Source organism: Cervus elaphus, chromosome 5, assembly GCF_910594005.1.
Source record: "Cervus elaphus chromosome 5, mCerEla1.1, whole genome shotgun sequence".
In the NCBI taxonomy this organism is placed as follows: Eukaryota; Metazoa; Chordata; class Mammalia; order Artiodactyla; family Cervidae; genus Cervus; species Cervus elaphus.
Genome location: NC_057819.1, coordinates 107,037,381 through 107,050,588, shown reverse-complemented (window position 1 = coordinate 107,050,588; position 13,208 = coordinate 107,037,381). Strand labels below are relative to the sequence as shown.

The window sequence follows — 13,208 nt, the reverse complement described above, 5'->3', positions numbered from 1 at the left end:
ACACGGGGGCCAAGCTGGGGAACCCACGACGGCCAGGCTCATCGGCACCACCCCACCAGCACCACCCGACCTCACAGGGACCGCAGCTGATCAGGACCTGCCGTCCGCAGACCAGACTCGGGAGCTGCCTGTGTCCAGTGGGGAGCAGGTACGAGGCCGGGAGCTTCGGCGGGAGGGGGATCCATGGTGGAAGATTCAAGAGGCATTGAGAAGGACGAGGAGTCATCATGCCCATGGTCCACAGAGGCCCAGAGGCCCCATGGTCAGTGGCCAAAGGTGTGGACACAGGCCTCGAAGACGGGCGGGAGGCCCATCAGGCAGTGGATGTAGAGGTGGCACTGGCCTCCCACGTGCCCAATCTATGACGTGTCCAGAGGTCTCCCTGACCCGGCGCTGGGTCCAGCTCTGCAGGGACTGCAGCCTGGCCTTTTACTTTGGACCTGAGTAAGTTTCTGTTAAAGTGGCAGAGACAGAATGGGGGGTCCCCGTGTCCGGCTACTGTCCCCCTCCCCACGAGGCTGTCGCCCCCTGACCCCCTGCCCACTTGTTAAAACCATAGCTGAGAAAATCCACCCCTTCCTTGGGCAGAAGCTGTGCTTTCCCACTGGGCCTGAGCGCTGTGAGACGGCACGTCCTGGTCACGGCCATGGACCACCTGGGCCTGAGTCCTCCCAGAGGCTGTGGAGATGCAGCAGCGGCTCCCGCCGCCCACCCCACCCCCAGCAGAGAAGCACAGAGAGGCTTCATCCTGACGGAAACCCGATCCCCTTCACAGAGCTGTGTGACTGGGGACAGTCTCTCCTCCCCGGGTACAGCCTGGGTCAAAATACCGTGTTCTGGGCTAATCTTCCCCCTCCAGCAGGGCAGAAACGTGCCTGGGACCTGGGCAGGGGGCAGTGATCACGGCTCTGTGTCCCCAAGGACGGACAAGACAGAATACGGAACAGTGTGGTCCCTCCCGCAGCGCGCTCTCTCCAGGAAGAGCCTGCATGGCCTTCGGAGGGGCTCAGGGACTCCTGCTGCACCTGGGGGTCAAGGATCACGCACGAGCCGCCTGGCCGGTCGGCCTCCACTCAGCCTCGGGACACAGGGCCTGGGCCTCCCGGCCATCTCCCCCATCGCCGCCCCGGGACCTGGAGCAGATAAGCACGTTTGCTCTAGGGCTGTTTATGGGCCAAGTCTGAGACCAGGCACTCATCTGCTGGTAGACCCCAGTGAGCTGAGGACAGCACGTCCCCACGAGGGGCTGAGACAGGGAAGAGGCCTCTGGAGGTGAAAGTCCCCGCCAAGGGGTCATTGGGAACAGGGCCCAACACTTAGGAAACCCCAACACAGGCCAGTTCCCACGACTGCTCTGAGGTCAGCGTCCCCCAATTTTCTGAAGGAAAGGAAGAGGGGCCTACTGGGCCTGCCACGGGAGCAGGAGGCGTCTCAGTGCACCCAAGCCTCGACGCAGAACACGCCCAGGGCTGGGGGCAGGGGACAGATGGCCATTCTCACCGTCTACCATCTGCAGACCATGGGCCGTGGGCCATGCACGTGCGTGGCCAACATTTAAACTTTCAACATATTAAATTCAGAGAGACCAAAAAAAGAGACCCTCCTCTCCCTGGGGGAAGGGCAGATAGCAGGGACCCCAGGGAGCCGGAGCTGACAGATCCTACATCTTCAAGGCCAAGGAGACAGGGGTCATGCGCTTTTCCAGGGTGACCCCCCCACCCCACCCCAGGGAACGATGACTACTGCTTCCAGTGGACATGGCTGCACTTCACACACGATTCTAAGGAGCCCCAGACAGCAGGTGAGAGGCAGGCCAGGAGGGAGATGCGGGTAGCAGACATGTCAGCAGGTGAGGGGTCAGAACCACTGGATGAGCCCAGGGCCTGCTTCCCAGCCTGTCCCCCCACTCCCCTGCGCCCCAGCCTCTTGAGTCCTTGCGCTCCCAAGGACAGCAGGGCCAGGGCGACCTAAGTGCTTCTCTGACCAGTTCAGGCAAGTATTGCCCAAAGCAGGTTCCTCCCAGAAGGTGCTGGCCAAACCTGCCTCATCCACCTAGTAACTTGCCCTCTAGCAATGGAGGCCATGGCCCACCCGCTGGCCAGTCCCTCCCTGTGTCTCCACTGCGCTCCGCCCAGGAGGGGCCCTGAGAGAGAAGCTCTGCTCCTGTCCACTCCCCCACCACAGGGAACATGCTGGCTTCACAGCTAACAGGGGGTGAGGCCAGGCTGTCCTTGTTCCCTCTCTAATTCTCCTGCTGTTCTGACACGCACACCCAAGGTCTAAAATTAGGCCACTGGATCTCACACCTGACTTTCCGAGCTCCTGGGGAAGGGGGGGTCAGCACTGACCCACGAAGGTGTCAAATCTGCATCAGGAACAACGTCTTCTGGACACGCTGCTCCACCCGCCGGGTGGTGGGCTGCTTGCCCGTGTGCCACAGCCTTCAGGGTCCCAGCCCCCCAGTCACCATTTGCACAATTTCAGACATGAGGGTGTCTGGCAGGAAGGGGGATAAAAAGGCTGTGAGGTCCCCGCCATGTCCTCGAACCGAGTACTGAGACACCCTGCAGCCACGCTCAGACCTGGGCCAGAAAACCAGGGTCAGAGCTCCAACTCCCTCCAGATGGGAAGACCCGGCCAGTGCACTCTGCCCGAAACCTGGCCACCAGGCTGCTGGCAGGGCTCAGCACGGCCATCGGGGTTCATTTTGGAGGGACCCCGAGGTGCTCCCAGCAAGGCCCTTCCCCTGCCTGTTGCATCCATGGGGCCGCCTCAGGGAGGTCACGGTCCTGCCAGCTAGCTGAGCAACCTAGTGCTTTCGACCACACCTCCCCTCTCCCCACGCCTGGTGCAGGTGTCTGGCTGTCGGTACAAGGAGACAGCTTCAGGCAGTCAGGACCCTTCACCTCCGCCACCAGCTGACCTGTGAGACCTGGCCGCTCCCTTGGCAGCAGCCTCACAGTCAGGGCCAACCTTTTCACGCTTCCCACCCTGCCTACAAGCCTCCTGCTATGGGCTCCAGAGGCACTGATGAGGCATCCAGGTGTGGCTGACAATGGAGAGAGCTGAGCCGAAAGTGGAGCCCTGCCACTGCAGGATGGCACCATCACCCGGGCAGCCCGGCCACGAAGAGTGACCAGGAGAGGCCAGGCGGCCAGACAGGAGGAGGGGTGGCAGCTGCCAGCCAGCTGCAAGCGAACTTCTAGTCCAACCTCAAGACCCTGACGACTGTGCCCGTTTTACAGATGAGAAAACCAAAATCTGGCTCAGAGAAGCCAAAATTCCCACCAAGGTCCAGGTCAGGAGGCCTCAGCAGCAGGACAGGCCAGTGTGCTCAGAGGCCCACGCCCCTCCCCGGGCTGGCGAGATAGGCAGGGAGGACTTAGGGGGCAGGGGCACAGCTGCACTTGGCTTCTGGGGCCAAGCAGCCAAGGATGGGCCCAAGGTCACCGGAGCCTTCCTCCCCCGGCACCCCTCCCAGGTGGCTGCCTCTCAAGGCCGCCCCAGAGAGAGCCCACACACTGTCAGGGTGGGGTGCACACCAGCCCGGCAGGCGCACCCTAGGCTGCAGGGGGTGGGGCAAGGCTGCAAGGCTGGACCCCCGACAGGGACCAGGAGGGCCTTTCCTGCCAGCAGAGCCCCTGGTCCTGCCCCAGCTGGGCCAGCCAGCCTGCCACTCAGGGCTGTGTCTACACCGGGCAGGCCCTCCTGGAGGGGGGCCCGAGGAGGAGGGGGGTCCGGGGGGGCCAGGGAGGAGGGGGTAACGCACAGGGGCAAGAGCCCCGGCTGTCAGGCTCAGCTCCGCTCTCACAGCTGTGTGACCTGGGCAGGTCAAGCGACCTCTCTGGTCCTTAGCTGCCACTTCTGAAAAAACCTGGGGTGGACCCGCCCATCCTCCCCCACCCGGAGTCTGCACATCAAATCCATTTGGGAGGTGGTGACAACAATGCTTAGTCCCAGGACGGCCATCAGTGAGTACACCAGCCCCCAGCGCCCCCAGTTTCTGTCCTGCCCCCCTTGCTGCAGTGCAGTCCCCTGGCCCCCCACCCAAGGCTGGTGGACACATTGAGAGCAGCTGGCTGACCCCCACCTGCCACCTCGCCCAAGACCTGCAGGACAAGGCTGGACTCTACAGAGCCAAGAGCAGAGGAACTGGGTAGGAGAACTCTGCCTGCACCCCTTCCTCCCACGCTTCCCAACGCTAAGAAGTGCTCGTGCCTGACACCCCGAGAGAGGGCAGGGAGAGCTGAGGGCGGGAAGATTCACCTCCGTCCCCACCGGGCACAAGGGTGGGTCTGCCCTGAGTGGGGCGGGTCCCAGAGGCAGCGAGGACAGGCCCAGCCCCAGGGTGACTCCCCCAGCTCATCATCTCCCAAGGCATCTCCCTAACCCTAACCCTAACCCTTCCCTGAGGCGCCCTGGGCATCGAGTCCCAGGGTCTTCGGGCTGGTGTTTGACCGCCTCCCACCCTAACCCCCTTGAGGCTCAGGGAACCAGGGCAGGGCCAGGAGGCAGGATCAGAGGAAACGCGGCCGGAACGGGCTCCCGCAGCTGCTCCTCCTGGCCTAGTGTGGCCTGGGCTTCCAGACCCTTCACACCCATTCCCCTCCCCACACCGCCTGGCGGCCACCCCTGGAGGCAAACTGGACAAAGGCTACCCCTTGCCCCAACACCCTCCAGACCTCAGATGAGACAGCTGAGGCCCAGGCCAGAGCAAGTGGGCAGTAAATAGAGACAAACTCCACCCCTTGGACATTTTTCCTGAATCTCAGATGGCCTCAGAGGAGGACCAGGGAATGGGACAAAGCCAATGACACAGCCAGGCTGGCGCTGTAGGTCAGTGGGAGGACCTACTACTCGCCCCCAATGGAGAAACTGCCTGGCCTCTGGCCCCCAGGCCACTCAGGGCTCACCCACAATAACTTACTGGGCCAGGCCCTGCCCTCAGCTCCCAGGAGCCCTCAGTCTAAGGGAGGGGGTGAAACAAACTCACGAAGATCAGTGCCCACAGACGTCTGCTGGGGCCAGGGCTCAGGGAGGGCTGGTGGGAAAGGGGAGGCCCTTCTCGGAGGAAGCAGACCCTGCAAAGGCAGGGGGGTAGGGGCCACACGAGGAGACCCGGGGGGTGTGTGTCATCAAACCACTCCTCCATGCAGCAGGGACCCCAGAGACCCACCAGCCCCCAACACCTGTCCTGCCAAATCAACACAAGCTCAAATGCAAATGCCGCCCACTGCCCGCCACCACCTCCAGTGGTGAAGCACCCCAGGGGAGGGGCTTCGTCTACCCCCACACCCCGGCAGGACTGAGAGGAACTCGGGCTGCACCCCTGGAGTATCAGGACCCGGGAGGAGAAGCAGCCCAATCAGGTGGGGTCTCGCTGGGACTCCCTCCTCGCTCCCTTGCCCACCACACGGTCTGGGCCCCTGGCAAGCTAACTGGTACCATATGTACCAGTCACCATGTATGCTTTACCACCGCCCTGCTCAGACCCCTAGACTCTAAAGTTAGCCCGGCCGCTGCCCGCAGCCCCACACAGCTCTCCCTTCAGGGCTCGGGCCATGGGGCAGGCAGGGCTGCTTGCATCTGAGGACACATGTCCACGTCCTAAGAAGCACATGCACATACATGCATGCCATGGCACATTCAGGCCAGAGGAGCAAGTGTGGGTCCTGGTGACACTGGGCTGACCGTCCCCACTGGGAGCCGAGGCCAGACACCCCATAGCTCTGCAAAAATCCAGTTCGGCGTGGAGCCCAGTGGGTGCACAGCCGTGCCCTCGGAGTCAGACTCCGAGCCAGACGGGAGCAAGGGTGTCAGACAGCCTGTCCACGTCCAACCCAGCTCCCCGTGCTCACATGTGCACATGCGTGTACAGTCACGTATGCACCTCTCACACACATCTCGCCGCTGCCTGAGACACAACTAGGGTGCAGGCCAGCACTAAGGGTCCGTCCTCGGGACCGCCGGCCTGTCCACCTCCCCACCCACCCCCACCTGGCTCCTCCCAAAGCTCAGCCCAGCCAAGGAGCCCCGACCCGGCTGGCTGCCTGCCTCCAGGACAACTCCGGACGCCAGCTTCTGTGTAACTGCTCACTGGTTTCAGGCTTTTGGCCCCTAGAGCTGGGGGAGAGTGTCCCTGCTGTTCTGGACTACCCAGCCAGTGGTCATGTGTCACGGAAACCAGCAGGGCGTGTGGAAAAGGACACAAGTCCCTCCCCTCAAGGAGACCAGTCTGTCAGGACGGAAGGACGGCATGTTGACCAGGGCGTGTCCCTCCCCTCAAGGAGACCACTCTGTCTGTCGGGAGGGACGGCACATTGACTGTGGCCTCTTTGTGATGAGCAGCCCCGCCCCCACCCTGCTCCCACCACATGAAGAGAAGATCTAACTCGTCAACCAAATGCAAATATGTCCTGTTCTGCCCCAGGGACCGAGCGGCCACCTGAGATGAAGAAAGCTTGGAACAGCGTGTGCCGACGTCCTGGAGGTGAGCATAAGGCGTCCACAGCTCTGCCAGCTGGCGCCTCGGGGGTGGCCTCTCCCTCACCCCCAAGATGCTGCTGCAGACAGCAGACCAGAGGCCCCCAAAAGCTTCCCCTCATCCTGCCGGGGAGGGGCATCTCCAAGAAGGGCTGGCAGAGGGATGGCCCAGAGCCCACTGCCCTCCGTCCACCTCCCACCCAGCCCCCGCAAGGCCCCGCACCCACAGATGACCTGGCACGGGTCTGCCACCAGGTTCACTTGCTGTGGGTTCCTTCCTGCTCCCCAGTGCCCTTCAGCCCAGGGGCTGCAGACCACTCTGAGGGAAACCTCATTTGGGAAAAGTGACCATGGCTACGGAGCACATCTGGTGCTGGGGTGGGAGATTCACAAGAAGATGGCTTTGTTGTGCAGATAGCAGGAGGGGAGCAAACCCCAGCCAAGACCTTCCAACTCATCCACCGGAAGAGCGGGGCCCCACCAGGCACACAGGGCAGCCCTGGGCTGTCTGCTAAAGCCAAGATGTGGCAGGACCCCAAGGGGAGGGGCGTCTTCCCCGGGTGCCGACCTTGGCAGGGAAACAGGAGGATGTTCCCACGCTGACCAGAGACAGACGGGGAGGGAAGAGCCGCCAGTCTGTCCATCCATCCACCTGTCCGTCCACGCAGCCCACCCTGGGTGCACTTACCACATTCCAGAAGAGTGGATTGAAGACAATGGCAAGGACGGCAGCCACAAAGTGGGGTTCCGAGAGGTCCACGTAGCCGAGCAGCCGGGTCATAATGCAGAGGTCTGCCTGAAAGGACAGAGTGGCGTCAGTGGGAGATGGGCCTGCCCCACCCGGCCCCGCCTGGCCAACACCAGAGAGAAGACAAGCCCAGAGCTCAGAAACAAAGTTACCCTCCGGGAACAGGCCGGCAGGCTCGGGTGCGTCCAAGTCCGGCAAAAGTTACTACAGTGCAATCTCATAAATCTGAAGATAAAAAGCAAAACCCAGCCAGCCGTGTTGTGCCTGTTGGAGGGCGGTCGGGCCACAGCGGAAGCCAGGGAGGAAACCAGTGACTCTGAAGGTGAGCGTCCAGCACCTGGTGGAGCAGCGACCCCACTGGGGTAACCAGGACCCTGCGGGGGTGTTTAGAGCCAACCCAAGGGGCCGACACCCATGTGAGGATGCTCAGCATCTGAGAACCAGATGAAAAGAGCAGCAGTGGCTTTTCCCACCCGCTGGACTACACTCCTAAGTGTTGGTGGGGGGTCCCCAACTCCAGGCACCGGCCCAGGAACATACACTTGTGCGCATGGCTGCTCCTATTGGCATGCATGGAACATGTGTGCATCACAGGAGTTTGGAAAAACCAGATGTACCATTCCCAAAGCAACTAGGGAATTTAAACAGACCAGGTCTGTGCCAACTTGCCTTGTTTTCAAACACATGTCAAATGGATAAGGAAGCTGCAACACCCCAGAGTCCTTGTGCATTTTCAGGAACTACCACCACACAGCTGAGCGCCCCTCCTGTGCCTGGGCCGGGTCTCCCCCACCTTCTCCCTGTCTACCCTCTGGCCACTCACTCTTTGTGGCCCCCACCCACTCCACGCTGGTAGCCCTCCGCAGCTATGACAACCAAAAATGGCTCCAGACACGGCCCAGACATCCCTGGGGACAGAACTGAGATCCGCCCCCCATCCGCCTCTGGGGACAAGCAGGAGACTGCCAGATGCTTCCAGCACTGAGTTCTTTCTTTAAAAAGGATGAGACACCACTGACATTCTGAGTGCTAAGTCACTGCATCACTCTCTGTTTTTTCTTTTTAGAGATCCATGGTACCTCTCCACATGCAGTTCAGTTCAGTTCAGTCGCTCAGTCATGTCCGACTCTTTGTGACCACATGGACTGCAGCACACCAGGCTTCCCTGTCCATCACCAACTCCTGGAGCTTACTCAAACTCATGTCCATCACGTCAGTGATGCCATATCTCATCCTCTGTCATCCCCTTCTCCTCCCGTCTTCAATCTTTCCCAGCATCAGGGTCTTTTCCAATGAGTCAGTTCTTTGCATCAGGTGGCCAGAGTATTGGAGTTTCAGCTTCAGCATCAGTCCTTGCAATGAATATTCAGGACTGATTTCCTTTAGGATGGACTGGTTGGATCTCCTTGCAGACCAAGGGATTCTCAAGAGTCTTCTCCAACACCACAGTTCAAAAGCATCAATTCTTTGGTGCTCAGCTTGCTTTATAGTCAAACTCTCAGTCTGTATATGACTACTGGAAAAATAGCCTTGACAAGACAGACTTTTGTTGGCAAAGTAATGTCTGTGCTTTTTAATATGCTGTCTAGGTTGGTCATAGCTTTCCTTCCAGGGAGCAAGTGTCTTTTAATATCATGGCTGCAGTCACCATCTGTAGCGATTTTGGAACCCAAGAAAATAAAGTTTCTCACTGTTTCCATTGTTTCACCATCTATTTGCCATGAAGCGATGGGACCAGATGCCATGATCTTAGTTTTTTGAATGCTGAGATTTAAGCCAACTTTTTCCCTCTCCTCTTTCACGCTCATCAAGAGGCTCTTTAGTTCACATGCAATTCACAATAAAAATAAGCCTCAACTGGGAAGAAAGTCAGGACCATGGGGGTTCTGGTCTTTCCCATAATATCACCTGCAATGGTGTCTGCACTTCATTTCTCTCGGAGACACAGTCCATTCTTTCGGAAAGAGTTTGTCTCAGGCCACCCAGCCCTGCAGACACTCCACAGGTGACCACTCCCAGCACTGCTCAGCCCCCCATGCCGCTGAGCATGGCTGCGAAAGATTCGGGAACGTCTCGGAGCTCAGATGCGGGCATGTCCCTCCCATGTGGCCTCCTCTGTCTGTCAATTGGCAGGGCCCAGGGAAAAGCCAGACTCAGTTGACCACCCAAGACAGGAGAAAGGCTGAGCCAAGAACCAGAGGTGCACGGTTATGGGAATGCTGGGCGCACTGGCCCAAGCCAGGGCCACAGAAGCACAGGTGCAGGGTAGACAGAGGATGGCCAAGACCCCTCAGCAACCATGGGGAGCAAGGTTGGACACAGGACCCTGCCTGGATGGGCCACAGCAGGGCACCCTGTAGGCTGCCACCCTTTTGGCTAGCTTCCTCCAACCAGGTGGCACCTGCCAAGGTGTGGAAGCCCCTAAGAAGGACAGGCTGCAGCCTGAGAGAGACCCCCACCAGCCCCAAAGCCTTGAGGAGTGGCAGGACCAGAGGACGTTTCTTAAGCACATCTGACTGTGAGGCTCCGTCCACTGAAATGCTGTCTGTGTATGTGTGGGGTGGAGGGCGGGATGGACTAGAGTCCTGCTTGGGTCCTGCTCAGCTGCCAATGGAACGGGCTGAGGTCCGGCACCAGCCCCCTCCATGAAAGCAGACCCTCACAGCTGGGGGGGGCCTCACTGGCCCCAGTGTTCCTCCTGCTCACACTGCCTCACTGCCAGGTCCCTCCTCTCATAGCAAGTCCACTCTGGTGGTGCCCCCATCATCCCCCTACTCAAAACTCTGCCAAGTGTCCCAGTGCCCCCAGGAAGGGGCTGGCTCCCAAGCCTCACTTCCTGCCACACCAGTACCCATGCCTCCCCACCCAGCCCAACATCCCTGATGGATTCCCCTCCACCGGTCTTACCTGCCATTCTTCCTGCCACCCCCACCCACAAATAGCGTATTCTGAACCTTTTCAAACACCTTTTCAAATACCCTCTGTCCCTCAAACTCCTATTCATCCCTCAAGACCCAGTGAGAGCATGTCCAGTACCCTCGCCATGGCCCCCGCCTGTGTCTTCAGTATGTACCCCATCACAAGTATTTGGCCATCTGTCCCTGTTTGGTGATGGTTCCTCCGGATGAGGGGCCATTTCTTCCCCATCTCTGTATCATCTGCCTGGCACAGAGTGTTTGTTGGGTGAATGGTGGCCCTTGTCTCATCATCAGTAAAACACAGGGTGGTTAGGGAACATCTCGGCCGCCTGTGCTCCTGGGACTTCAACCCCCTCCCTCTGACTTCAGAGTGAGACAGGAAGAAGCCCAGGTAGCGTGAGTGGGCCCTGCAGGGAGCGACCCTGAGCCTGCAGACCCCTCTGCTTCTGAGGCCAGAGATTCACCAGCTGCCCAGATGCTGTGCTTCCTAAGTACGTATTTTTCTGGCAACTCTTAAGCTGAAAAATCAAGCAAGGTTCTCAAGCCTTGACCAGGGGTGCGGGTGCAGTCCTCAGTTCCTTAGAAACCCAGGGGTGGAACCCACTCAAGGCGGGTCAGTCTCCCGTCCCCAGGGGGCAGAGCTGGGTGGGGCAGCCATGTGCAATGAAGAGCCCAGGGACTTGCTGGGAGTTGAGCTCTGACCTGTGCCATACTCGATCACATTCATCAACTCTGAACCACACTTCCTGCTAATGGCCCCCAGCCCCAGCCAGTCCTCTGAATCACCACGTCCAGCTTAGGGCCAGCATACAAAACATGCTTCTCAACATGTTTATGACAGCGACAACTCCCACGGGAGCTTCTGTGGCATTTCTGCAGATAAGGGTGTCATTGTCAGCAGATGCTGTTTTAAGGAGTTCCTCTGAACAGGAAGAAACCAGAGCCTCCAGCTTGGCGACTATGTCCATGGGGAGACCAACACCCCTAACTGCCAGGGCCCAGAGGTGGCAGTGGACTGTTCCCACTCAGCAGAGGAGAGTCAAAAACCCTTCCTTGCAGCCATGCCAGCAACCCTGGGACTCAATGTGTCCGCCCTGACACCCATCACATTTTATGGAGAAGCGCACAGAGGTTGCCGGCGGGTCAGATCCCCCAGACCCCGCCGCTCACACAGCCTCATCCCCTGTCACTTTTCACTACCAGCCAGCAGACATCTGAACAAGGATGGGAAACCCCACAGTCCCACAGAAGCCCTGTGTCCTCAGGCTGTGCCTCCTGCCCCACAAGTGACCCTGGGCTGGCAGGGCCAGAGGAGAGAGGGCAAAGGGTCAAGCATGAGGACTGCCCATGTGGGGAGCAGGTGCAGATGGTGGCCAGGGGCTCGAGGTCACCCAGGCTCTGACCGGTGAGCAGGAGGGAGCCGGCATGCAGTCCAGTGGCTTCCTGGAGGGCGCAGGGGGGTCTTTTGGGGTGATGGAGCCTGGGTAATCTGGGGTACATGAGAACTCTCCATCCGGGCAGATATCACTACATGAATTACACCTCAGGAAAGAAAGTCAGCAGGGGAATTGGGAACTGTCTCCCTTTCCCCAAAGGGTCCAGGGAGAGTCGAGGTCCTCCTGCCAGGCTTCAGGTATTTACATTCAGCAGACACGGAGCACCCCCAGGAGGCACCACTCTGGCGGGACTCTGCCAGCTAAGCCCCTGCAGCAAGACCAACATGCATCTACTGACACGTAAGTGCTCACGCCTCACCTCAGGCAGTCACTCAGCAGCACCAGCCCTGTTGTCATGCCTGCTCGGAGACAAGCAAGCCAGGGGCTCGCAGAGGCCAGGTCAACCAGCCCTTCCAGATTCCAGATTCCAGATTCCAGGTTCAGGCACTGGGGCAAAGATAAGTCCTGAACATTCCCTAGGGGGCCAGACAAGTGAGCAGAAGAAAGACACTGGCTGAGGCCACCGGAAGCTGACATCCCGCCGGGTCCCCTCCAACACCCTGTTAGGACCGTGGCCCCTACCCAGGTCCCAGGGCCCTCGTCACCCGGGAAGCAGCTGGTCACCTTGAAGGGGGATTTGCCTTGCCCAGAGAGGGGCGTGCGGAGCAGAGAAGAATGACGAACAGGCCAGGTGGCAGCAGAGGGGCCCCTCCTGGCTTCAGGCTCTGAGGCCAGCAGGTCCCTTTTCGGCTGCTGTCATCCCTGTGACCCAAGGAGGCCCTCCCTCCAAAACCCCGTCAGACAGGAGCAGAGCAGGCGGGTCCCCAGTGCCGCCCCCAGAACCCTGCACCCCACCCCCGGGGCCACCTCAGCCATGGGAAGGGTCCCCCCACCTTATTAAAGCCGCGGAAGTCCTGGCCCTCTGCTCTTGGTAACTCTAACGATGCAGCCCCTGCGGCTCCAAGGTCACAGGCTGCAGGGTCCTGGCGCTGGAACGGAGAAGAAATGCTCTGCCTACTGCACCCTGGCAGCGCTCCGTGAGGGGCTCAGAGGCTGGACCATACCGCTTGCCATGCGAGGGGTACACAGATGTGGCAAGTCAACAGCACCTGGGTCACATTGTGACATCCAAACAAACAGCAGGGGCCCAGGAGTCAAAGTCACATCGACCGCAGGTGGGACCCACGTACTACTCAGCACAGAGGGCGGGGGATAGGCTGGGGGCAGTGTGTAGGCCTCCAGCAGGACCCTCCATTTCAGGGCCTCCCAGCAACCAAGGAGACATTTACCAGGAAATGAGTGCTGTGAGCCCCGCACCAGCACAGACACACAAAGGAGGGCCACGAAGTTCTGTACTAAGACAGCCATGACCTTGATCGGGGCACCAGGCACAGAAGGTCTCCAGGCAGCAGACAATCCGGGCTGGGGGCTCCCTCCCACCCTCCAGAAGGACCACAGGGGGCCTCTGTGACCACTTCCCCTCGGGGATAGGCGGGGGAAACAGGTGCAACCTGTCTTTTCTAACGAGTCAGTTCTTTGCAACAGGTGGCCAAAGTATTGGAGCTTCAGCTTCAGCATCAGTCTTTCCAATGAATATTCAGGACTAATTTCCTTTACGATTGA

At 59.8% G+C, this 13,208-nt stretch overlaps 1 protein-coding gene and 1 long non-coding RNA gene across 8 annotated transcripts in view; one reads left to right on the top strand and one right to left on the bottom strand.

Annotated features, from left to right (window-relative positions):
- PEMT (phosphatidylethanolamine N-methyltransferase) overlaps nt 1-13,208 on the bottom strand; it is a 35,197-nt gene that overhangs the window by 17,518 nt on the left and 4,471 nt on the right. For 3 of the 7 annotated variants that reach the window (XM_043904063.1, XM_043904062.1, XM_043904066.1), the window contains exon 2: nt 7,172-7,279. In XM_043904063.1, the coding sequence (XP_043759998.1) occupies nt 7,172-7,264 (93 nt within the window). In that variant the 5' untranslated portion in view covers nt 7,265-7,279. Of the gene's footprint in view, nt 1-7,171; nt 7,286-11,904; nt 12,062-12,478; nt 12,678-13,208 lie in introns of those variants that run through there. The other 4 variants (XM_043904064.1, XM_043904061.1, XM_043904068.1 and 1 more) reach the window with 4 other exon arrangements.
- Nucleotides 3,948-7,165, top strand: LOC122694821. Its single transcript, XR_006341245.1, has 3 exons — nt 3,948-4,156; nt 6,431-6,490; nt 6,898-7,165. It is a non-coding gene; the product is annotated as an uncharacterized LOC122694821 (long non-coding RNA).